General features: G+C 43.6%; 1 protein-coding gene across 23 annotated transcripts in view; it reads left to right on the forward strand.

Moving 5' to 3' along the window:
* Syne1 (spectrin repeat containing nuclear envelope protein 1) overlaps window positions 1-26,296 on the forward strand; it is a 471,855-nt gene that overhangs the window by 266,606 nt on the left and 178,953 nt on the right. For all 23 annotated transcript variants that reach the window (XM_057763198.1, XM_057763205.1, XM_057763207.1 and 20 more), the window contains 12 exons: window positions 2,391-2,567; window positions 4,776-4,922; window positions 9,031-9,156; window positions 10,171-10,347; window positions 11,375-11,640; window positions 13,406-15,566; window positions 18,811-19,148; window positions 19,341-19,485; window positions 20,815-21,033; window positions 22,547-22,809; window positions 25,559-25,724; window positions 26,039-26,191. In XM_057763198.1, coding sequence (XP_057619181.1) covers window positions 2,391-2,567; window positions 4,776-4,922; window positions 9,031-9,156; window positions 10,171-10,347; window positions 11,375-11,640; window positions 13,406-15,566; window positions 18,811-19,148; window positions 19,341-19,485; window positions 20,815-21,033; window positions 22,547-22,809; window positions 25,559-25,724; window positions 26,039-26,191 — 4,338 coding nt within the window. The remainder of the gene's footprint in view (window positions 1-2,390; window positions 2,568-4,775; window positions 4,923-9,030; window positions 9,157-10,170; window positions 10,348-11,374; window positions 11,641-13,405; window positions 15,567-18,810; window positions 19,149-19,340; window positions 19,486-20,814; window positions 21,034-22,546; window positions 22,810-25,558; window positions 25,725-26,038; window positions 26,192-26,296) is intronic.

The following is a 26,296-nucleotide window of genomic DNA, read 5'->3' on the forward strand; positions in this document are numbered from 1 at the left end:
CTTGGAATTTAGTCTGCATGGATCATTTAGCAAAGGAAGAGATTCCTTCTACTTTAGAAACACATGCCAGCCATGGAACACAGGACTGGGAGTCAGTCTGCAGTCTAGGTCAGCCACAGATCCTTCCTAACTGGGACCTGAGCCTCTCTGGGGCATTTGTCCTAATCTTCTCTCACCTCGTAACTGTGCTGGAAACCCTAGGGAATGGCATTCATGCAAGCACTTTGTGAGCCACAAAGGACAACACTGAGGGCAGACATTCTTATCTTCGCAGGTCTGTGTTCTTACTAATTACACATACTACCGACAGATGGCATGTGGACCATTTTATGGAATGACCTGCTCTGATCTTAAGGAGAAATAATTTTATCTGTGATGTAAATCAATACCCTGTGGTGTGCCATGAAGGCAATAAGCCTTTTTGCCAGAAGAAAATTTTCACCTCACAAATAGTTGTAGAAAATCAACTGCTAATCTATGACCAGATTTCTCTGAACATGCTGGGTCTCATTTGATCCTGGAAGCTAAGTGGAGTCGGGTGTGCTCAGAACATGGATGGGGGACCAACAGCTATTGTGCCGATATTGACAGGCTACAAAAACATGCTCTCCTATTTTGCATCCTGTTGCTGTGGTAACTACCATGACCAAAAGCAACCTGGGAAGGAAAGGATTTATTTCACCTTACAGCTTCCAAAGGGAGTCAGGGTGGGGGTTCAGTGCAGGGACAGAAACAGAGACCAAGGAGGATGCAGACTACTGCCTTGCTCGCTATGGCTTGCTCAGCTGCTTTCTTCTACAACTCAGGACCACCTGCCCAAGAGAGGCCCTGCCCATAGTACACTGGGCCCTCCCACATCAATCATGAATCAAGAAAATGCCTTACAGACTTTCCCAGAGACCAATTCATAGAGACATTTTTTTCAACTGATGTTCCTTCTTCTTAGATGACCCTAGCTTGTGTCATGATGTCAAAAGACTAACCAGTACATAGACTAACTTGTAGTAAGGCCACTAGTTAGTTCTTGGCCCTTTAGCCCTGAAATCATCACATAGAAACCATATTATTTAAATCTCTGCTTGGCCCATTAGCTCTAGCTTCATAGTGGCTAACTCTTACATATTAATTTAACCCATCTCCATTAATCTGTGTATTTCCAAGTGGCAGTGGCTTACCAGGTAAAGTTTTGGCATCTTTCTCCAGAAGGGCTACATGGCTTCTCTCTAAATCCTCCTTCTCTCTCCCAGCATTCCATGCAGTTTTCCCCACCTAGCTCTGTACCCCTATAGCTCTGCTATAGGCCCAAAGCAGTTCCTTTATTAACCAATGATATTCGCAGCATTCAGAGGGGAAACCTTCAGGAATCTAGGGAAGTGATTTTTTTTCTCTCTTTCTCCTCTCCTCCTTTCCCCCTCTCTCTCTCTCTCTCTCTCTCTCTCTCTCTCTCTCTCTCTCTCTCTCTCCCCCAGCATATAATACATTGGTTTCAAACTGAAGACAAAAGTGGTTTCCACTTTTGTTCAATATCCACTCACTCAAAACCACTGGACAAGGGAAAATGCAGCATCCCTAAGAGCCCAACCATGATTCCATTATGTAGAGATGCATCCCCCCAGGCACCCTTGTGTTGGAATGTGCTCCTTGTCATTAGCGTTGTGTGACCTATAATGTCTCTAGCCTCATTTGACAAGCTTGCTTCTTGCTCCTTGAACAATCTGTGAGCGTGCTCACTGAATAATGAATATGAGAAGAGTTTGGGGGCTATAAGTCCAGAAGGACATGTCCAAAACTGGGAGGCTTGGTCATTTACTGCTAAGTTACCTTGATATGACCTTTCTGGGCTTTAGTCCCTCATCTGCATGACAATGGCTTATTTATAATTTCCAGACTACAATGGACAATTAACTGTAAGCATGATAGTTATTTTTATTCATCTAAATTTTATTGGGTGTAAATTATATATTATATTATTATAGAAACCAGAGCAGTAATTAAATTAAATAATATATCATCTGAGGTTAAAAAAGAAAACAAAAACAAAAAAAAAACATGTCTAGGTTCTAACAGACAGATCTGACACACAGGTGGACATCTTTGACCCTGGCTGTGTGGTCGTAGCAGTGCTTCTCTGAGGCCACCTGTGGATACACTGTAGCCCTAAAGTCACTTCAGTGTCATGTGACTGATCCGCAGCTCATTCACTCTTCCCATTGTTGGCTTCTTGAAATACTCGTTTGCTTTTTAACCTAACGCATCACCAAGATAAATCACAAAACTCTTTTAAAAGGTCTGTTAGACGATAAAATGAGATCTTAAATTTGATGCTTAGTAAAGAGGTTGTCACAAGCCAGAAATGAAATCCTGGGAGCTCTCCACCTCTTCTCTTGCAGGCGATGATGGAAGAAATAGCAGGTTTTGAAGACCGCCTAGATGACCTTAAAACCAAAGGTGACACTTTGATCGCCCAGTGTCCAGACCACCTGCAAGCGAAGCAGAAACAGAGCGTGCAAGCTCACCTGCAGGGCACGAAGGACAGCTACTCGGCCATCTGCAGCACAGCACAGAGGGTGAGTGCTGTGGAGGCTTCCCCACAGTGACTGAAGAGGAAGGCCTGGTTTTCAAAAATAGGCCAATGCCTAAATCTTTAGAGTGGCTTTGGTATTTCGTGAGCAGACGGAGTTCACAACTAAACAAGCAGGTCAGGCCTCTGTTCCATGTGAGGAAGCTTGGAAATTAAACCTCCACTTCCATCCAATCCTTTAAAGAAAGGATGAATTATGAAAACATATTAGGCTCAGAATGTGACTCACTTTGCAGCATGTCTGTCTAGCGTGCACCATGCCTGGAGTCTGATCCTCAGCACATATAAACCAAGAGTGGTGTCTTATGTCTGTAATCTTAGCACTATAGAAATAGAGGTCACAGATCACAGTCACCCATACTACACTACATTGCAAGTTCCAAGTCAGCCTGGGTGACATATAATCTGTCTCAAACAAAACAAAAGATAGAAGCTGTTCAGCAAATTGGGTATATTGACTCTTGCATAGAATCCCCACACTTGGAAGATTGAGGCAGGATAGTTGGGAAGAGTTCAAGGCCAGGATAGGCTGCAAAGTGAGACCTTGTCTCAAAGCAAGCAAAAGGAAAACTTATATTGGCAGTTTTTATCTTTTTGTTTTACACACAATCTAAACTCCCCCCATAGTTTGCCATTTATTCTGAAGCACTAAAATAAATGCATTTTCATTCTCACCATTCCTTAATTTTTAACATTTGGAGGCCTAGTTTTCTACTCTGAATATTTTTGGGCACTTGAATAAAAATTGGAAATACGAAGTAAGTCCATGTCAGTTTGGAATTGTACTTTAATGGGTATATTTCCACAAAAACTGCATTCTCGATGCCATAGAAATAGATCTGCAATAAATAAGAATTGTTCTTTTAATAATAACTAGTATTGTCAGCAAGTTGATTTCTATTGTTAGAGGCATTGGTTTTTATTATTTTGATTTTGGTTGTTTTGGTGGTGGTGGTGATGAGCTTTGTTTTGTGTGTTGTTGTTTTTGAGACAGGGTCTTGCTATTTCACCCTGGCTGGCGTAGAACTCACTATGTAGACAAGGCTAGCCTCCAACTTTCAGAGTTCTGCTATCTCTCCCTCCAGAGTGCTGGAACTAAACGTGTATATCACCATCCCAGCTGTTGTGGGATTTTTAAATCATGTCAAGTGTTTCTGTTCTTAAAGTATCGCACTAGGCTGGCCAGGAGGAACTAATTGGAAACACTGAGAAGAGAGACTGATCTGTGTTTATAATGAGAGAAATAACAGAAATTGTAGATGATGCAGTTGGTTCCTTTGACTGGAAAAATTCATCTTGATAACATATTCTTTTTTTCTTCTTTTAAAACGAAGACATACTAAGTTACCTTGGCCTACCTTGAGCTCATTTTATAGACCAAGGTAGCCAAGTTGATCAAATGATTGAAAATGAATTGATTGAATAATCATATCAGAAAAACATACATAAATGAATCTCAATTGTTCTTTTAAATGTTTTTAGATTTATTTATTTTATTGTATGAGTGTTTTGCCTGAATGTGCATTGTACTATGAATGTGTACAGTATCTGAAGAGAGCAGAAGGGGCTCTTAGCCCCTGGGAACTGGCATTACAAATGGCTATGAGCGGCCTTGTGATGCTGAGGACCAAACCTGGGGTCTCTGGGAGAGCCACTGCTCTCAACCATCAAGCCATGGCTCCAGTCCCTGGTCCTGAACATAGCTTCCATGGTGGAATGTGTGCCTCAAACGCCTCCACTTCTCTGTGTACTATTATTTATTCTTAGCAAAAGCATCGGAGTTAGAGAAGTTTGGTTGTCTTTTAAAAATGGTGATTCATTGCTTTTTATTTTTAGCTCCTAGTTTAAACAAAAAACTCCACTATTTATAAAACACAGAGAAGCTCCGGGAGCCTCTGGCTTATGTTCTTATTTATTTCGATGACTTCATGTACTCTAACACATTTTATTTCTTATATGAACAATGGGTCTGTTATATCTGACATTGTTATATGTGGATAGATATGGGAATTATAAAGTGGACTGTGGCCAATGAATTTTGTATCAAATTCTGGAACACTTTTGATCATGTTAGATGTACATAGTACTGGGAGTTCTGAGAATTTAAGTGGCCTGCTCCTCATGCTTAGTCAAGTATAGTGATGTTTGTAGAGACAGAAGTCAACCCTAATATCTTGGCCCCATTCTGCCTCAGGTGTACCGCAGTTTGGAATATGAACTTCAGAAGCATGTCAGCCGGCAAGACACCCTGCAGCAGTGCCAGGCATGGATCTCTGCAGTCCAGCCAGACCTGAAGCCCAGCCCGCAGCCACCTCTGAGCAGGGCAGAAGCTGTCAAGCAGGTAGTGGAGTCTGGGAAGTTTGTTTTCCTTATGAGTCATTCATTCATTACTCTGCTGGATTCTAGGAGCAGCAAAGTATCAGGGAAGCCTGACCTCATGGTCTGTGTTCTAACACAAGCAGGGCACCTGTGGAGTAAACAGAATATGGTCCTTTGCCAAAGCTCAACTCTAAGACCTGATCAGTAGGTGGCTATTGGCTCCGTCACTTCATTTCTCTGAGCCTGAGTTCTTTCCTGTGTGAAACAATGCTTGTCAGTACAGCTGTTACCTCACAGGCATGAGGAGTTGGTTTCAGGGACCCTGTGGATATCCCAATATGCAGGTGTCCGATCCCTTGTTGGAAATGGTGTGTGTAATATTAGTGATGATCTTACCCGTGCTTACCCAGCTTCTTCACACCCTCTGTAGATTATTCTGAACACTTCATGCAATACAATCTCACAAAAATGAAATGGCTGCTATGAAGTTGTATAGGCAACCATGATGAGGAATTACGTCTGTGCGTCTTCACGACGGATGCAACTTTGGTTTCCTTCAATGCTCTCAGTGGACGAGCATGTGGGGTACAGAATCTCGGGCTAGAGGGCCAGCTGTGCACGTAGTTCTGAACTCTGCTGAAATCCAAATGTCATCTCACAAAGGAATCTGAGCTGTAAACAGAGAAGCAATGCTGACCTCCCACGCGGTTGTTTTTCTTTCTCCACAAACGAGGTGCTTAGGAAGCGATTGCGGAATGGATGAGGAAGGGAATGCTAACTGTTGCCACATGAAAAGAATTTACTGCATATTAATATTAATCTGTGGGCTTATAATCATGCTACAGAAACTTCCTTATGACAGAAAGAAATATTTTAAAACCTTTGGGCTTAGCAGATTAGCACGCAGGTCAAATCTTGAGAGAAATAGAGGAATTCGGTTGTGAATGTTATTACTGCCAGTTGAATTAATGGGATCAACTAAAAATTTCAAATTTCTTACTTCAGAGATCAATATAACACCCTTGCTCATTTAGTCCATAAAGAAAGTGCCCTTTTATTCCATTCCAGTGTGAACTGGCTTAAATGATTTACGCTATTTAAGTCATGAAAAAGTTCACATCAGTGCATACATGATGTTTTGGAAAGCACCATATCAGAAAAGTGCCTTTTTTTAAGCCAAGAAAAATTAATTAGAGGCTACTTATATTCTGAGTTTTTCATTTTTACAGTCTGTATTGCGTATTAAACAGCATGAAGCAGTGAGGTCCCTCATGGCATTCTTGCAGATCCTCAGATTGCACCTTCTCTGTCTTCTCTTACCCCTCCCCCTGCTGCCATTCGTTCCTAATGGCCCACATTTGCTCTCAAGTCCACATTTCCATTCTCTAAATTATACGTATGAGAAAAACCATGATGCTTGTCCCTCTTAGTCTGGCTTGTTTTGCTTAACGCGGTGGTCTTCATTTCCATCCCTCTGCTTCATGGCAGAACGTTACGTCTCCATCAAATCCCTTGTCCACATTTTTTTCCCACTGTAAGCTTCCTTGAGTCGCTCCTTCTCTGTGTGGGCCTTTATTATGGATGGATTCTATTTAAAACACTCCAAAATAAATTTTTCTCCCTTTCCCACCAAAAAAAAGTGTTTCTCACAATGGCCTTCTGCCAAACAGGGCAGGATTCACTGTGCGAACCAGGAGGCCCCCCACTAATCTTGCTCAGGTTCCTGAGTGTGCAGCTCTGTGCCCCACTGCCCTCCCACAGCCTTTCTGTATGCCTGTCACTTACTTGAAAGTAGCCACAGAAGAGAATTCGAGGCTGTGGGCTATCTGGATCTGAGACACTGAAGATGAAGGAATTTTGTTTTGTCAATTTTCTTTCTGTTCTTTGTTTTGTTCCAACTCGTTAGTGTTCTCCTTGCTGGATGCTGTCCTCGTGCCAAACCAAACAGGCACCTCACAGCTGACTAGTACAGACATGGGGCTGGAGCACTCCACTGCTGAAGACTCCACACAGGGGCAGATTCGGAGTTAGGCTTTGACCAGCATCTGCACTGTGGCGCCAAGTTGTATTTTGACCCTCTAATACCCTTTCCTGTAGCAAGCACTCCGTAAACACATACCAGCAACTCTCCGTGGGACCACAAGAGACTGTCACAATGATTCAATCCCACTCAGAGTTACATGTTTTTATAAGGCATGGGACAGGAATTGGAGAGATGAGAAAAGTATGCCAGATTGATTTGTCTTGGAAGTTAATGCTAGCAATGATCACTTACACCTGTCTCTACTGGTTAGGGTTAAAGTAGCTTTATTAATCACAAAGTAAATCATTGTCCTTTAAATTACAAGTATTCTTAAAACTCAAATCTTGACAGCTTATTCTCTTATTTCTAAATGTTCATCTGTCTGGGCCATGGGTCAAGGCCGGGGTCCGCAGGACATGGAGTGATACGCTCACACTGGTTACTGATTGGTGAAACCACCAGTCACTTTACACAATGGATACCCAAGGCTCTGCTTCTCACTTGGTGGGAAGTATATCAGTATTTATTATATCCACATGAGAAGCAGACAGGTCCTCTGTGCTCTCCATTGCTGTATGTGTCCCCTATTGACTGCTCACTCCATGGTAAAAGCAGCTCTCAGGCCAAGGCCTGGTCATAACTCTTCTAATACCATTCCATTATCCTGCAGCATAAATTCCAAATTTTATTCCACGGCCAATGAATAGGCTGTAATCACAATTGGCCAAACAAAGGAGACTTGAGGTAGCAAAGAGTTTACTTTTTTAAAATCTGCTGAGATTGGAGCGGTGGTCTAGACTTGGGTGACATCAAATTACCCCCCAATCCCAGGGTCATTCAGCCATGATGAAGCACATGGTCAGACGCCATGATTAATAGTGTTTGGATGCTGTTGGTTCTGAGCAGGTGCAGTCTAAGGCTGCTACTGAGCATCCCACAGTATAAAGGACAGACCTCCCCTCTAAGAGCTATTTACCTCAGTCGTCCATGACTCTGGGATTGGAGACTGTTCAGTAGAGGCAGAAACCAGAACACTGGGATGTTCGTCTTTTTCTCTTTAACGTGGTAGCTTCCAGTTCTATCTATTCGCCTTCCCAGAGCATACTTTCATTTTTCCTTAGAGCAGAAGGAGACTCCACAGTAGGAACACAGCATGTTTTCTTTAGACTGTGAGCTTCCTTGAGCCATTTGTTATCCTCTGCTTTTTACTGCAGATGTAATTAATTCCCTACAAGAGTCCCCAGGACTTGGTCTCTGTCACACCCCAACCTTTGTTCCAGCCTTTGTACCTAGTGTCCTTCCGTGTGGATTGTCCTTACCCTGTTTGATGACTTGTTCCTGAATGTGTTTAGATCTAATCCTCTGAACAGTCTTGGAGATACACTGCTGTGGAGTCACAAGGCTTCCTCCACATAATCCTCTCCCCACCTTTTCTTTCCCACATGGTATTTAGCACAACTACACTAAGTATCTGCGGACATATTACCTTGTCTGTCCTTAGAAGAACACCAGTTCCACGATGGCTACATTGTGTTGTGTGGACTACTTTATACCCAGTATCTGCAAAGAGACCCATGTTTCTGGGTTTCTATAAAGAAATTGGGGTGGGGGGAACTACTCGCATAAGCCCCTCTTGGAATCTGATAAAGGAAAAAGCAGGTTATGAACTTCTCGCTGAGGAAGGAACCCCAGCCATATCACTCCAACGAAGCTTCCCAGCTCACCCTGACTGTGGTCTCATCACCATGCTCTGCACAGCCTGTGAATGAGCAGAGAAGACAAGGCTGTGACTTCTTTTTCTGATATAAAAAGGAAACGCAAATGCTGCGAGAAAATCTGGAAAGACTGGAGACAAGCCTTGGGTTTTCCCCTTTCCCAGACCACGCAGACGGCTTTAATTATAATGCGAACCAGATGGTGGACAAACAGATCCGCCAGTGTGTTTGGAATTCTCCCCATGAGTCACAGATATATTTCAGGACAATGGTGAAAACACTGGGAAAGCAAGACAGTGTCTGAAATATCAATAAAACGCTCCCAACCACACAGTTTGAAACCTCAACAGTGCAACCCTCTCATTGACAAATGCCTTCTTTTTTTCCTTCAGGTCAAACACTTCAGAGCTCTGCAAGAGCAGGCAAGGACCTACTTGGATCTCCTCTGCTCCATGTGTGACTTGTCAGACTCCTCAGTGAAAACCACCGCCAAAGACATCCAGCAAACAGAACAGCTGGTAACAACAAAAGAGTTGCATGATCAAAGCAAACTGTCTGGTTATGTTCTCTTCTTCAAATCTTCTTCGAAGGCTGTCAGGTTTAAAGAGAATGTTTCCTGGGCTAGTCCTGCTATGATCCTCTTAGATCAAAATGATGAGTTAGTATACGAATGTGTTAGCCATCATGAACATGGAAGTGGGTACTACTGAAGTGGAGTCGCGGCTGAATTGTTCAGTCTCCTCAAACCCCCGCCATCTGTACGTCCGCAGTCTAAGGACCAGCTTCTTGCTATCTTCATATTCTCTCATACCTTTCTCCTTTAAGTAATACTCAACCCGGGGAACCCCCTGCCCTCACTTCTTTGTATCAGGCTTGACATGGGCTAGTGCTTAAATCCTCCCGAAAAGTGATAGGGTTTAAGTATCTTAAATAGACACAATAGAACAAGTTATACATCCTAAAGCCAGCAAAGCAGACTGCAAAGGACAATCGGAAACATTAATAAAGCAATGAGGAGCCCTGTGGAGCAGTCTGTGATCCTACAACTGGGCGGGGTCTGGGAGGTTGAAGCAGGAGGATTATCAGGACCTCCAGGCCACCCTAGGCTGTATGATTCCCTGTTTAAAAAAAAAAAAATCAAGCCCTCAGAGTTTTCTAAGATGAAAAGACAAACGTGTTAGAGATGTAAGCCTTTCTTAATTACTCCAACCCACTTTACCAGTCAAATAATGTATCTCCTGCTCAGCCCGATGGGAAAAGCTCTTGGGGTGACTTTTGATCTCAGACACTTAAAATTTCTTGGATCTTCACATCACTGATTAAAATCACATGGGAGAACTCTTAGATGTTTTCATTCTTTAGAACTCTTGAGCCTAAAGGAAAGCTGCTTTTCCCAGCAGAAATAAAGAGGCACTTTTCTGGTCTAGCTGAGTGGAGTGTGCGCATGGTGCCCACGGACCCCCTGACAGCCCACACCTCTCAGTCACCGAGCAGAGATAGGACCTGATGGCATTTCACTGTGCTTTCTCCAGATTGAACAAAGGCTGGTCCATGCCCAGAACATGACTCGGGGCTGGGAAGAGATCAAGCACCTGAAGGCCGAGCTCTGGATTTACCTGCAGGACGCTGACCAACAGCTGCAGAACATGAAGAGGAGGCACGCAGAACTGGAGCTGAATATCGCCCAGAACATGGTCTCTCAAGTCAAGGTGGGAACTACCGTCTGCCCCAGGGGCATAAGGGAGGCCAAGAACAGCAAAAGATGCAATGGACTCTGTACATTCATTTCCGTATGCCCGGGCCTTGTGAGCCCTCAGACACCAGGACAGCCACCTAAGGAGTAGGAGTGTGGGCAGCAAACACCCATAGGTTGAACACAGTGACACACACTTATAGCTCACCATACTTGAAGGCTAGGGAAGGAAAACGGCTTGAGCTCAGGAGGTCAAGACTAGTCCAGGGAATGTAGCAAGACCCTGTCCCAGTAAGTAAATAAAAAATATTTCATGACATGGTCGTTTTCATATGAAACATTCACTGTTGGCAGGCACCACAGTGACCTTTAGCCTACAGAACTGGGGACTGCTGACCTTTAGCCTACAGAACTGGGGCACTGCTGACCTTTAGCCTACAGAACTGGGGCACTGCTGACCTTTAGCCTACAGAACTGGGGCACTGCTGGCCTTTAGCCTACAGAACTGGGGACTGCTGTTTGCAAACACGAGGCCTCATTGTTCAGTTTTGTTTTTTGGTTTTTTTTTTTGTTTTGTTTTTGTTTTTCAAGACAGGGTTTCTCTGTAGCTTTGGAGCCTGCCCTGTTTGTTTTCTGTTTTGTTTTTTGAGACAGGGTTTCTCTGTGTAATCCTGGCTATCCTGGAACTCACTCTGTAGACCAGGCTGGACTGGAACTCACAGAGATCCACCTGCCTCCGCCTTTCCAGGTGCTGGGATTAAAGGTGTGCACCCCCACCACCTGGCTTAAACATTTTTTCATGCAATATATTCTGAGACAATTAAGCTCTTACCTCAAGGAAACACACTTTTAGATTTTGTCCATACTTCTCAAAACATACAAAGCAAGGAAGGAAGTATCCAAGTTCCTCTATTCTTCCTCAGTTGGTAATTAATGTTCACCAGAAATAATAGTGATTTTCAAATTTTCTGTTTTTTATTTTTTTAAACTATATTTAAAGGTAATGCATCTGTGTTTCAGTCTGTTTACATTGTCATCCTCAGGATTTTGCTACGCAGCTTCAGAGCAAACAGGCCTCCATCAGCACCATCATAGAGAAGGTGAACTCATTGACAAAGAGCCAGGAGTCTCCTGAACACAAGGAAATCAGCCACCTGAATGACCAGTGGCAAGACCTTTGCCTGCAGGCTGGCCAGCTGTGTACGCAGAGGGACCAGGACCTTCAGAGAAGCAGCCACTACCACGACCACATGGAGATTGTTGAAGCCTTTCTTGAAAAATTCACTACGGAATGGGATAACCTGGCCAGGTAGCAGAACTCACCCAGTGGATCACCGTGATGCTGAGTTAGAAGTTGGCAGAATAGCACTAAGATCCTAATGTTGAGCAGTTGTAGGTAGGGGAGCTTCCTGGTTTAAGTTAACACTAATTAGCAAAAAGCAAGAGAGACATGTTTGTCTGTGGTCTCAGACACTATTCCAGAGATAAGAACTGAATGTCGTCACCTTAACTGTCAGTCATTGATTGCCATCTATGACTTCAGAGTGGATTCCTCTTGAACCTCCATGGCCCAGAAGTTTCTCTGCAAGTCTGTCAAGTCCCTGAGCTACATATATTCCAAGTAGTTTAGTTGTGTCTGGTCACTGTATAACAGATTTTCCTTATTGCTCTGACCATGTATTATTTAGGCTCAGAGTTCAGGGGAATGCAGTCCATTGTAGAGAGAAGATGAAGGGCTAGGCATCCCCACAGTGGCAAGGGTGTGTCTGGCCTATGACTTCTTGGAACAGGAAGCCAGGAGCAGATAGAAAGCAAACTGGGTTATATACCCTCAAAGCTCAATCTGGTGACCTGCTTCCTCTAGCAAAGCTTCACTTCTACAACTCTCCAAACAACAGCGCCACCAACTGGTCACTAAGTGTTCAAACACATGATCCTATGGGGGACACTGCAGTTTTAATCCACATCAGTCATGTTCTAGAGAATTATTCCGCCATTCAGTTAAATTATGCCCTTTGAGATGTCTGGTCCTTGAATCCCTCATGGCTTTTATTCCTTAAAAACTAAGTGCCTGCCTTTTACACACACACACACACACACACACACACAAACATGCTAATATATTATATGAAAACATTCCATGCTTTTGAACACTACAATTACTAAAAAATGAATTTTTTATATGACCTATTATGTTTTTACAATACAAAATGCCAAAATTGTTCTAGAAGTAGGTAGATCATGGTAATGTTTTACAGTTTGTTTATTTTAGCATACCACTTTCTCATTTTTACTCTTTCTTGATACTCAACCCTTTGCTGTTTTTTTAAAATAAATGCAGTTATTATCAGTCAAACCTCCCCATATATTTGGCTTACATTAATTCTATAGGTACCTTAAACCTAATGTATCCAAGACCAAATGCAATCATAATGCCAACAAGCCTGATTTCTCATACTTCAGAACTGATCACCTGTAAATTTAAGAGACTATAAGATCCTGCTTTTTCATCTAGGCTTTGTAATGAAGAGGGTAATGATTTAAATCACACATTTACTTAAAAGTTTTTCTCATATCAAAGTACAGAGACACATAAAAATAACCAAGTCCATCTAGACAGCTCCTGAGTCATTAGCTATACCTTCTAGATCCTGCCATCTATCACTCTACCATTTATACCTTGATCCAGCAAAAAGACTATATCACTATTACTATTTATTGCATTAAACACTATTTTTGTATGGCAGCATATCTGTGTTTTTCTATCTGTAACACCACATATATTATGTTATTAAGGAGATTATAAGGTCCAAGGAAAGCTAAAAACACATGGAAGTGTGGTTGGAAGGCAGCATTGTCTAGTAATAAAAGAGTTGAGAAGCACTTAGGCATCTTGGTCTGATTCAAGGACTGGATGAGGCTTGATTCCTAATGTCAACAGCTTTATTGGTCAGTCATTATCTGAATCAGTCATGGAGAATCTAAGCTATGAATGCCCACCTAATGAAAATACTGAAATGTTCTTTAAGAGGGCAAGGAACTGACTTGCTCCTGTATTCTTTGTGTATGTACAGATCCAATGCAGAAAGCACAGCTGCCCACTTGGAGGCATTGAAGAAGTTAGCTTTGGCCTTGCAGGAGAAGAAGAATGCCATTGAAGACCTCAAAGACCACAAGCAGAAACTGATAGAGCACCTGAGTCTGGATGACAGAGAGTTGGTCAAAGAGCAGACCAGTCACTTGGAGAGACGCTGGTTTCAGCTTGAGGACCTTGTCAAAAGGAAAATCCAGGTGTCAGTCACCAACTTGGAGGAATTAAATGTGGTACAATCCAGATTCCAGGAGCTGATGGAGTGGGCGGAAGAGCAACAACCCAACATCGTGGAGGCCTTGAAGCAGAGCCCACCTCCCGACATGGCTCAGAACCTCCTCATGGACCACCTGGCCATCTGCAGTGAGCTGGAGGCCAAGCAGATGCTCCTGAAGTCACTGATGAAGGATGCAGATCGTGTGATGGCTGACCTTGGCCTCAATGAACGGAAGGTGATCCAGAAGGCACTCTCGGATGCCCAGAAGCACGTGAACTGTCTCAGCGACTTAGTGGGCCAGCGAAGGAAGTACTTGAACAAGGCTTTGTCTGAGAAAACCCAGTTCCTCATGGCAGTCTTTCAGGCCACCAGCCAAATCCAACAACACGAACGAAAGATCATGTTCCGGGAATATATCTGCCTACTTCCAGACGATGTGAGCAAGCAGATCAAAACATGTAAGACTGCCCAGGCCAGTCTGAAGACTTACCACAATGAAGTCACTGGACTTTGGGCACAGGGTCGTGAATTGATGAAAGGAATAATAGAGCAAGAAAGGCCAGAAGTGCTGGGGAAGCTTCAAGAGCTGCAGAGTGTCTATGACACCGTTTTGCAAAAATGTAGTCACCGCTTGCAGGAGCTAGAGAAGAGCCTCGTTTCTAGAAAGCATTTTAAAGAAGATTTTGATAAAGCCTGCCATTGGCTTAAACAAGCAGACATTATCACATTTCCTGAAATCAATCTCATGAATGAGAGGGTTGAACTCTATGCACAAATGGACAAATACCAGAGCATTCTAGAACAATCTCCGGAGTACGAAAACCTTCTGCTCACACTGCAGAGGACTGGGCAGGCCATGCTACCATCACTAAATGAAGTTGATCATTCCTACCTCAGTGAAAAACTCAGTGCCCTGCCCCAACAATTCAACGTCATTGTCGCCTTGGCTAAGGACAAGTTCTATAAAATCCAGGAAGCAATTCTGGCCCGAAAGGAATATGCTTCTTTGATAGAGTTGACAACCCAGTCTCTGGGTGAACTGGAAGACCAATTCCTGAAGATGAGAAAAATGCCCTCAGACCTGATCGTTGAGGAGAGTGTGTCCCTTCACGAGAGCTGCAAAGCCCTTCTGGGTGAGGTAGTGGGCCTTGGGGAAGCCGTGAATGAACTGAACCAGAAGAAAGAAAGTTTCCGCAGCACGGGGCAGCCTTGGCAGCCGGAGAAGATGCTACAGCTGGCCGCCCTGTATCACAGGTTGAAGCGACAAGCAGAGCAAAGGGTCGGTTTCTTAGAAGACACCACCAGCGCTTACAAAGAACATGCAAGGATGTGCCAACAGCTAGAGAGTCAACTGGAAGTCGTGAAAACAGAGCAGGCCAAAGTGAACGAGGAAACGCTGCCCGCAGAGGAGAAGCTCAAGGTATACCACTCGCTGGCGGGAAGTCTGCAGGACTCGGGGATTCTGCTTAAACGAGTGGCTGTCCACCTCGAAGATCTTACTCCACATCTCGATCCCTCGGCTTATGAGAAAGCCAAGGGTCAGGTCCAGTCCTGGCAGGAGGAGCTGAAACAGTTGACATCTGGTGTCGGAGAGATGGTGACCGAGTGCGAGAGCAGAATGGTACAGAGCATAGACTTCCAGACGGAAATGAGCCGTTCCCTGGACTGGCTTCGGAGGGTGAAGGCGGAGCTCAGTGGGCCAGTGTGCCTGGACCTCAGCCTCCAGGACATCCAGGAGGAGATCCGAAAGATCCAGATCCACCAGGAGGAAGTGCTGTCTAGCCTGAGGATCATGAGTGCCTTGAGTCACAAGGAGCAGGAGAAGTTCGCCAAAGTCAAGGAGCTGATTTCTGCAGACCTGGAGCATACCTTGGCTGAGCTCAAGGAGCTGGACGGGGATGTGCAGGAAGCCCTGCGCACCCGGCAGGTCGGTAGGGGGTGCTCTGTCTTTCTTTTCCAGGCTGCTTCTCTGTAAACACATGAAAAATCTGGTTAGGGCTGGTTCTGTGTTTAAAGTCCAGTGCTTTATTTTATCCAAGTGTGGTGGGTCCCGCATATAATTTCAGCTCTTGAGCTGTGGAAACAGGAGGATTAGGAGTTCAAGGCCATACTAAACTACAAACCACTTTGAGGCTATCCCGAGCTTCAGGAGACCTTATCTTAAAAGACACAAAACTAAAAAGAAAAACAAAACACAACAAACAACTGGACATTGCTTTTTTTGATGGTTCATCAAATCATCCTCAATGGTGACTTCAAAGACCATGTTCATTTTTATGTGTACAGTCGTTTTCATGTGTCCCACACTGGATAATTTTACTTAAACTGGTACAGTGTGCCTTTTTTTTTCTTACCTTTAGGGGAGATAGTAAATGATTTTGATAATGTATATTTAGGGGGGATAATAAATGATCTTGATAATATAACTTGCAATAGATTCGAACCAACCAACCATAGGGAAATTTTTTATTTTTTGCAACTGACTTAGCATTTTGATTGACATATAGTCACTATACATAGTCCTGGGTTTCCTAAGGACATCTCTGTGCGTTATCCCCCATCCCATTCATCTCCTGTTTTTCTCTAGTCGGTTTTCATCCTCATGCCATAGACATGTACATTATGTATGTTTGTACTAAAAAAAAAAAAAGATCTCGGCTCTGTACACATAGTATGACACTCTCTAGGTGCACACACTCTCCTGCAAATGACACCATCTCCTTGCTCATGGCTGAAGAAAGTTCCATCACTTATGCCTACCACATTTTCTTTATCCATTCCTGTGGGTGGACCCTCGAGCATGACAAAGTGTTGCAGTGAATGTAGATATCCAAGCGTCTCTGTGACATGCTGACCTAGAACCCTTCAGGAAAATACCCAGGAGAGGTATGGTTGGCTTATACAATAGATCTGTTTGCAATTTTTTTGAGGAACCTCCAGACTAATCTAATTGGCATATTTTTAAAAAAGAAAAAAAAATGAAACAAGTACAGACCTTTACCCGTTCACACAACTCCCTTAACAATAGAGTATAGCAATATTATATTAGGTGTCAGAAGGGACCTGGAGATGACGCCAAGCACGGCGCAGTGTGTAGGGTACATGCATTCACTGTGGTGCTTTACACAAGAGCCTTGCGCATGCGTCCTAAATCAGCAGAGGTCATGGGAATTCTCCCCGCATGGAAGCATTGTGACTATACTGATAAAATATGGCCAGTGGGTTTATACTACAAAAAATTCGGTATTTTGAAAACCTTATTGGGTGGAGAGGCTCCCAAGGCAGTAAAGCCAGACTAATGATACAGACCAACTCCAGTGCTGAGGCGGGATCTTTTGTAAGCTATCCCTCCCGTTGCCCTGTTTCTTCTCCCCTTCTTCAGGTAGGATTGCTCCCCTTTTTGGCATCAAATATAACCCAGCAGGAACACAGGTGCTCTATCTGCCGCTCCTGAGACCTGGGGGTTTTACAAGCAGCAATGGGAGCGTATGGAGAATCTCCTAGATTGTCCTCCTAGTGGGCTTTCTCCCATCCAGTACACACTTCCGTGTTCAACATAGCAGAAAAAATACATTGTTTACCTGGGGTTGTTTCCTTTAATCCCCTGGCCAGTGGCTTGGGAATGCAGCTCTGTTGATAAAGTTCCAGTGCTTGCCCATCACGCCTGAGGCTCTGAAGCTATTCCCCCAGCCACTACTTCAACGGAGCATGGTAGTAGATGAGAAGTAGAGACAGGAGGAGGATCACAAATCAAACATCTGCACAGGGAGTTTGAAGCCAGCCTAAGCTATGTGAGGACCTGTCACAAGAGACAATAATAATCCTGGCCCAGAGGGATAGTTCAGTGGTTAAGACTATTTGATAATCTTATGGAGGACCTGAATCCGGCAGCCTTGAACTGGCTCCTAATCACTAGTAACCACAGTTCATGGTGGTCAGACGCTCTTCAGCCTCTCTGGCCGTCAGGCATGCAGAATCTTCCTATCATTCGCCTCTACTTCTGACGTAGATTAATTCTAACCATTTAAATAGCAAAACTTACCATGTTTGCATAAGATTGCAATAAACACACCAACTGCTGGCTTTTCAAAGTGTGCTTAGCATCCTTCCTCTCTATGCTAACTCCGAACCATCGTTCGACTTTAACAACTATTTTCCTACGGCTACAAAGGCAGGCCCTCAGTGAAGAGCAAGGACTGGTCTCTTCTCAATCTCCCTAATGCTGCCACCCTTAGTGAAGCTCCTCAGGTTGTGGTGACCCGCCCTCCCCCCCCCCCGCCAGAAAACTATTTTATTGCTACCCCATCACTCCATCACTGTAATTTTGCTACTATTATGAATTGCAATGTAAGTATCCAATATGCAGGATATCTGTGACCCCAAAAGGGGTCACCACCCACAGGTCAAAACCCACTGATGGATTCTTTGTTTCAAGCTGGTGATTCCTGAACACAGTGTTCAACCCGGGGAGGCTGCCTCTGCTTTGCCTCTGTCCCTTGGTGGCCCCCATCCAGATGTTACCAGAAGCATTTGTAGCCCACATGCTCACCCTTGCTCTCCCTTTCCATTCTCTCCTTGTTTGCTTCCCACCCTGATTACTGCATCGCGTCTTTGCTTTCAGTGTAGCTCCTCTTGTCCAGTCGTTGACGGCTGGTTAGCGTATTTCCTCTCCTTCTGGATTTGAAGCAGCAAGCCTTATGGATTTTTACTTTGTCTATTTTAGCCTTTGCTCAAGACTCAAGGGCAAGCCGTTCATTTCCAGAAGCTGGCAAAAGCTAATTTGGATGCTTAACATTGTCATTCTTTTAACCCACTGAGACAAAACTACTTCACAAGTCATCTAGCTACTACAGTTTGTATTTTGTTTTGAAAAATACGTATACATACACCAAAAAAAGTTTCCAAACCAATCCAGACTAGCAAAAATTTATAGTTCATTTCTCTCCTTATCCATGACATATTTTAAGCACACTGGTAGAATGATAGTAAGATGAGCAAAGGGAGGAATAAAGGATTCCTCTCTCACCAGTAAAACAATTTTCCCAATTTCTGCGTTAACATCTCATGGCTTTTATAGAGCTGGGAATTAGAAAAGAGATGGAAAAACAAAAGGACTTCCTACAAACCTCCTGCAAATGGAAGTTGATTATATCACGGTAACTGTCTTTCAGGCAACCTTGACAGAAATATACAGCCACTGTCAAAGGTACTATCAAGTGTTCCAGACAGCCAGTGACTGGCTGGAGGATGCTCAAGAAATGCTACAGCTGGGAGGCAACGGTCTAGATGTGGAGAGCGCCGAGGAGAATCTCAAAAGTCACGTGGAATTTTTCAAAACAGAGGGCCAGTTCCACAGCCACATGGAGGAGCTCCAAGGCCTTGTGACCAAGCTGGATCCACTCATCAAGCCAAGAGGGAAGGAAGAGCTAGCCCAGAAGATGGCTTCCCTGGAAAAGAGGAGCCAGAGGGTCTTCCAGGATGCCCATGCCCAGCGGGACCTCCTGCAGAGGTATTTAGAGTAGGTTAATGTGAAAAGATGTTGTCACACAGAAAGTAACAGCATACTAACAATGTATATAGTGACATACATGAGCATGCACATTTGCTTTCTCCTCTTATGGTTAGACATGGGAACACCAAGGCTCTGTGTGGAAATAGATGGGTTTCTTTTGCTTATTTATTTCTCTTGGACTCTTTCGAGATGTACGGTTCAATGGCAGGAGTACCAGAAAGCAAGGGAAGAGGTTATCGAGTTGATGAATGATGGGGAAAAGAAGCTGTCTGAGTTTTCATTGCTGAAGACTTCCTCAGGCCAGGAAGCTGAAGAGAAGTTGTCAAAGCACAAGGTCAGTTTTGTCGTCGTTATTTTGATGTCGTTTACTGTTAATTGCTACAAGTCTTTGTGATGTGTCCAGAATCACATCTTTAAATCTTTCTTTATTTCCATCCGGCTTCCTTTGGTATGATAAAGACACAAATAAACACATTTCATAGTTGGGGGGTACTGACAAGAAATGCATAGCTAAGGATCAAGAGAGAAATTCAAAGCAATTGCTTCTGAGAAGATATGGTCCTTAAAAATGGCAGTAAAGGGCCGGGCGGTGGTGGCACACGCCTTTAATCCCAGTACTCAGGAGGCAGAGGCAGGCGGATCTCTGTGAGTTCGAGGCCAGTCTGGTCTACAAGAGCTAGTTCCAGGACAGGCTCCAAAGCTACAGAGAAACCCTGTCTCGAAAAAACCAAAAAAAAAAAAAAAAAAAAAAAAATGGCAGTAAAGGGGTAATAATACTCCCTGTGCAAGCCTGGCACCTGACAACCTAAGTTAGGTCCCCTGAACCCACATAAAAAGCAAGGAGTGCAGGCACAGGTTAGGAAAGGAATCCTAGCACCCCTACAATAAGAGAGGTAGCAATGGAAGAACCCCCTAGAAGCTCCTGGAGTCAGTATAACAGCTAAAACAAGAGAGATGCCATCTGCCAAACAAGGTGAAAAAGAGAGAACTGGCCCATAAAAGATTGTCTTTAACTCCTGCCCATATCCTGCCAGCCCCCAGAATAAACAACTAACTAAACCTTTTAAAACATCGGCAAATACTCTGATAACTTGGACTAATATCTCTGGATAACTTGGACTAACTAAAACAAAATCCAGAAATAAATGCCTGCGTGCCTCTCTACTAGCATAACAACATAAGGAAGATGGGAGTATTCTAAAATACCAAAGTAAAATTTTCTTTCATTTCTGTTGATATTCAGAGAATAAAAAAAAAATCATCTCAAGTAGAAAATAACTTGTCTTTCATAAATAAATAATATCTGCCTTTCAAAATAAATAAACCAAAACCCAACTCTGATATGTAAAACTTTAGAAGTATTAGAGGAAGCAAAACGTATTCATAATTACTAATTTACTTTGGAGTTTTTGAGGCAGGTTTCCAGGTATCCTAGGCTGGTCTTGAACTCTCCACATAGTGGAAGATGACCTTGACCTCCTGACTCTCTTGCCCCACTTCCCCACCACTAGACTTGTACCATCATGACGCCTGAGGGACCTAAATTTATTTAGAAATATCTCCTTTTACAAGTGTCTTTGGGCTTTTATTCAAGCCCACAGAACTTAAAAAACAAAATCAATCTTTCTCTAACCCCCTCTACTCACCCTCAACCCTACACTAGGCTGTAGTGTCTGTAGTTGACTCTTTGCATGAGAAAATTGTGGCCCTGGAGGAAAAAGCATCACACCTAGAGAAAACCGGAAACGATGCGAGCAAAGCCACCCTAAGCAGGTCGATGACCACTGTCTGGCAGCGCTGGACGCGTCTCCGTGCTGTGGCCCAGGACCAGGAGAAGATCCTGCAGGATGCCATAGATGAGTGGAAGGGCTTGAGCAATAAGGTAACTTTCCTTACAGATCGACTTAAGTTGGGCTTTGTTCTATTTCTCAAAGATTAGGATGTATTTTGGAAACTAGTATCTTGTCTTTTGCCTTTGTGTTAGCTACATTTTTTTTTTCTGTGATAAAACACCATGACCAAGAGAAGAAAGAATTTATTTCGGCTTAGGATTCCAGAGGATTAGGGTCCTCAGTGGCGGGAGGTGTGGCAGCAGACAGCAGGCATGACGGTTGGAGCAGCAAGCTCAGGGCTCACATCTTGAACCACAAGCACCAAGCAGAGAGCACAAACTGGGAGTAGGGGAAGACCTCAGCTCTCTCCCACAGTGACATATTTCCTCCATTAAGGCCACACCTTCTAAACCTCCTCAAAAAGAGCCATTAACTGCAGACCAAATATTCAAATACCCGAGGCTGGAGGTGGAGGTGGGGGATTTCTCGTTCAAACAGTACATGCTTCTCTTTTGAAATTTGTGTTATGAAATTTTCATCATCTTTTCCATTTCAAATTAAATTTTGAGACAAAATGTAATGTGCATTGTACAATTTAGTTTTCTTAGGACCAGAGAGCATGGGGAGAGCAACCTAAAGTTCATGACAGGGAGTCGAAAAGACAGAATACAAGGGGCAGAAGGATGAATGCGAGAGGCAGGATGAGGGAAAAACAGGGAGACTGGAAAGAGAGAGAGGGACAGGATAAACCAAAACCAAGTATTTATGAAAATGTTATAAGGGAATCTGTTGTTTTGTATACTAATTTTAAAATAAATAAGGGCCAGCTAAATGGTTCAGCAGGTAAAAGGGCCTGCGCTACAGGACCGATGGCTGGATTCGATCCCCAGAACCACAATGAAGTGAGAGAACAGGCTCCTAAAAGAGGTCGTACGACATCCACACGCGTGTTACATGGACACCTGCGCTCTTGTTCTTGTGTCTGCCCCACACACGCATGTGCTCACATACTCAGATTAATAATAACTAAAACTTCAAAAATAAATACATAAATGGATTTTTAAAAAGAAAATTAAGCAATAAAATTTAGAAAAGGAGACAAATCCAGTGTGAATCCCATTTATTTTGAACCTATTTTGGAAAAAGTCCAAAACTAATTTTTTTCTTTGTTGTAAAAATAAGACTTGAACATATTTCTCAAATCTGTGTGTAATTTTTTCCACCAAATAGGTAAAGCTCGGTGTGTTAGCCACACCTTCCTGGTGACTCCCCCACACACTCGTGCTAACTTTAAGAGTGGATGTTTTGTGTGCTCGTTCATTTGATGTTTCTCTGTCACGTGTAGTCTGTGACTGCCTTGCTAAGATTGGGGGATTAATAATTTAAACCCAGGTTGGGAGAGGTGGTCTTTCACGTTAAAGCTACCATGTCAGTTTTTATTTCTAGAATTCAGAATTTACATCATCACGGTGGACGATGTCAAGTGTGTCTGTCAGTTAGTGGCCTCGCCATACTATTTCTCAGTATGATTTTGAGCTTCATACAATGTCTGCTTGTCACTAGATGAAAGAAACCACTGAAATGATTGCACAGCTGCAAGGCAAATTACCTGAAAGTGCAATAGAAAAGGCCTCCAAAGCAGAGCTCGTGGCCCTCCTTGAATGCCATGACACATGTTCACTGGAGCTGGGGCAGCAGCAGCTAGCCCTGGGCGTGTTACAGCAGCGAGCGCTGAGCATGCTGCAAGATGGGGCCCTCCCCGGCGCCGCTGGAGAAGAGGCGCCCATCCTGCAAGAAATCTCTGCAATGCAAGATCAATGTCTCCGGTAATTGCATCCCTGTTTTGTTCACTATTATAACTAGCCTTGACTCAAAGGGACAGCTGGGGTACTCGGGCATGGGGATGCTCCATTATGTGAGCTGCATGCCTTTCTACTCCTGCCTTTCTTAACTCTTCCATTCTTCATTAGACAAGGATACCTATGCTAACAGAAATATTACATGGTAATAACAGCCAGTGGGGAGGATACCTCAGTTCGTAAAGTACCTGCTACACAAATGTAATGATACAGGTTTGATCCTCAGCACCCATATTTTAAAGGAAAAAGAAAGAAAAGCTGAACATGGTAGCCTATGCTTGCACCCCAGCAACAGGACATAGCAGCAGGCAGATCTCTGGAACTGGCTAGCTAGGGAGCTTAGCCTACCCCACGAGCTTGAGGTCATCAGTGTTATGATGTTTGGCATGAGTGACCCTGAATTATAACAGAGACTCCATCTGAAAAACAAACCCAGAGGGATAGCTACTGAGGAGTTGCACCAACGTCTGACCTCTGGCCTTTATATACATGCATCTGCACGTGTATATATACTTACACACACACACACACACACGGGTGGGGTGGAGGATACAATGATAAGTCAAAAAGACTCATTGCTCACCTTCCTGCATTTTAAAGTACCAGTTCAGTAAAGTACCGCAAAATATGCACAAAGTTGTTACTCTTCTTGTCCCTGTGATGAAATCACCTTAAGTAAGGTTTAGTTCGGCTTCACTGTCTGAGGGGTAGAGTCTGTCACAGGAGATAGAGTCTGTCACAGGAGGGGGGCACAGTGACATCCCTGCTCTCATTACAGCCAAGTCAGGAAACAGAGCGGTTAATGGCAGTGCGTGCTCGGTTGGCTCTCTCTTGCTTTCCTGTTGCGAATTAGGGAGGTACTATAAATAACCAGGCCAGCTCAAGAGTAACAATTATACTTTAATGGTTATGAGGGGAAACTCATGCCACAAGAATGGGAAGTCCAACTTCCTACCCGTCTGGTGTGATCTGCCAACTTCCTATCCATCCAGCGTGATCCACGCAGAGAGAACGCAAATCTGGATTCTCCCAGTATTTCTATCTGGGCCCCAGGTAGCCACACCCTAATTAGATGTGATTGGTTGATAGAGTTTCCCCATCACTTTCCTTTATATTCAGACTGGCACCCCAGCCTGTGGGTTAGTGCCACCCACATTTAGGAGAGGATATCCCCCTTCAGTTAGACATCTCTGGAAAGTTGCTCATAAGTGTGCTTCTTGGGTGATTCTACACCCAGGGCAGCTGGCAATGGAGATTAACCTGTACAAACACTAAGAGAAAACAAGCTGAGGTAACCAGTCTATGGGGGATGGGGATGGCAAAGAAGGTATGTTCTGTAGCTGGAGACTGAGCAGGTTTGAATGACACTGGGGTGGAATGAGATACAAACAATTTAGAAATCCCTTAGGCAGTGGGAGAGAGGATGAGTCATTCAAAAGGTAACAGGTGCCAGGCACAGTGACACAGAAGTGTCATCCTAACCGCCAGCAGGCTGAGGCAGGTGTGTCATGAGTTCGAGGTCGGCCTGGCTGTTAGTAAGTCCCAGGTTACATGTGGACCTTTGCAACTGAGCTTTATTTAAAATGTCCATTTGCTAAAGCTCTATCATCTGTTGGTGATCTAGGGGAATGGGGGCACGGATGACACAGAAATCAAAGGATTAATCCCAGTCCTTGACAGTGAATCCAGAAAAAGTTCATCTTGGTGTTCTAGAACTGAAGTACCATTAATAAAAACTCAGAGACTGATATCAGCCTGAAGATCAGAAAAGCAAAGCAGCCAACCACTGGCTCTTACCTCAACCTTAGTCTGAAATGGTAATCCTGCCTCCAGGAATCTCAGAATGAGATTGAGCCTGAGAGCTGTCTCCTCCTGTCCCTTATCCTCTCTAGTTCTGGGATTAAAGGCACGCACCACTGGGGTTAAAGGCATGTACTGATGGTTTCTATGGCAACTATTGTGGCTATTGGGATTAAAGGTATGTGTTACTATTGCCTGGTCTGTATGGCTGACCAGACCAGTGGGGCTGTTTTATTCTCTGATCTTCACCTAAGTTTTATTTACTAAAACACAAATGAAATGTCACTACATAGAACTGACCTGATTTACTTCTTGGGCCATTGGGAATATGTCTTTAAATAAATTTGTCCCTCTATTAAGTAACATTATCTCATACAAATATATATTCACCTCTCTTAGTTATTAATGGTGTTAGGGCAATCTGATACTACACATTGAAAAGCCTTTTATCCCATTAATTCAAATCAATCATGACATTGACATTAATCATGGTGATGTCTAGAGGTTGATTCTTTCTTTAAAGGCTGACTTCTTACAGCTCCACATGTTCCAATGGTACATCACTTTCGAATGGTGATGATACCGTACCATTTGAGCAGATGTAAAAGAAGAAGTAAAGTATCTGGCTATCCTTAGGTTTTCTGCATAGGGAAATAAATAGCAATTTAGCGGCAGGGAACAAAGTCAACTCTCAAATTTCCAAGTGATAAATTATTCACCCCCAGTGACGCAACTTTTTCTGTTATGCTTGAACTGAACTCTGGTGTCACTAAACAATATCTCAGAGCTAGAAGTAACATGACCTGCTCTAAACTAGGCTTTTCCCTTTCTGTGTCTGTTATCAAACTGTGGCATGCCCGGGAGAGTTCCTTTCACCTCAGGTCTGCTTCTCCTTTCTCCCTCTGGTATTCTGAAGCATGCAAGACAAAGTGAAGAGTCACGGCAAACTGGTGAAGCAGGAGCTACAGGAACGGGGAGCGGTCGAGACTCAAATCAATGCTGTGAAGTCTTGGGTTCAAGAAACGAAGGACTATCTGGGAAATCCGACGATAGAGATAGACACGCAACTAGAAGAACTGAAGGTACAGACTTCTCCTCTCTCTCTGTGCTCGTCATGGCAAAACATGGCCTTTGTTCTGGTGACTCTTGTACATACTGAATGAATTGTCAATTAGAACTTTCAGGCATGAATTACATAGATGTGATGTATTATTCCTTCTTGGCGTTAGTTGCCTGATGGAAGGGGACATACTAAAGTTCACTTCCCTCGTAGGAAATGAACTGCATTTCTCTAATTTCATAACTGATAAAAATAGATGACCTGATCTCTAGATTTGTAAAGAGGGTGCCCCTTATCAGGTCCCCATTATTTTCTTGATCTGCCTTCTTTCCTTAGACCCTCCTGACAGAAGCCACCAGCCACCGAGAGAGCATCGAGAAAATTACAGAAGAACAGAAGGATAAGTACTTGGGTCTTTACACTATATTGCCATCTGAAATCTCCCTCCAGCTAGCTGAAGTTGCATTGGACCTAAAGATCCATGACCAGGTAAGCTTATCGGGTGCCTTTCTGTTCTCTCACAGGGTTAGTCCTCTAAGAGGTATCTTAGTTTGTGCCATCATACTTCCCAGAAAAACCATAGTAAATAATTGA

Source organism: Chionomys nivalis, chromosome 2 (assembly GCF_950005125.1).
Source record: "Chionomys nivalis chromosome 2, mChiNiv1.1, whole genome shotgun sequence".
Taxonomy (NCBI): domain Eukaryota; kingdom Metazoa; phylum Chordata; class Mammalia; order Rodentia; family Cricetidae; genus Chionomys; species Chionomys nivalis.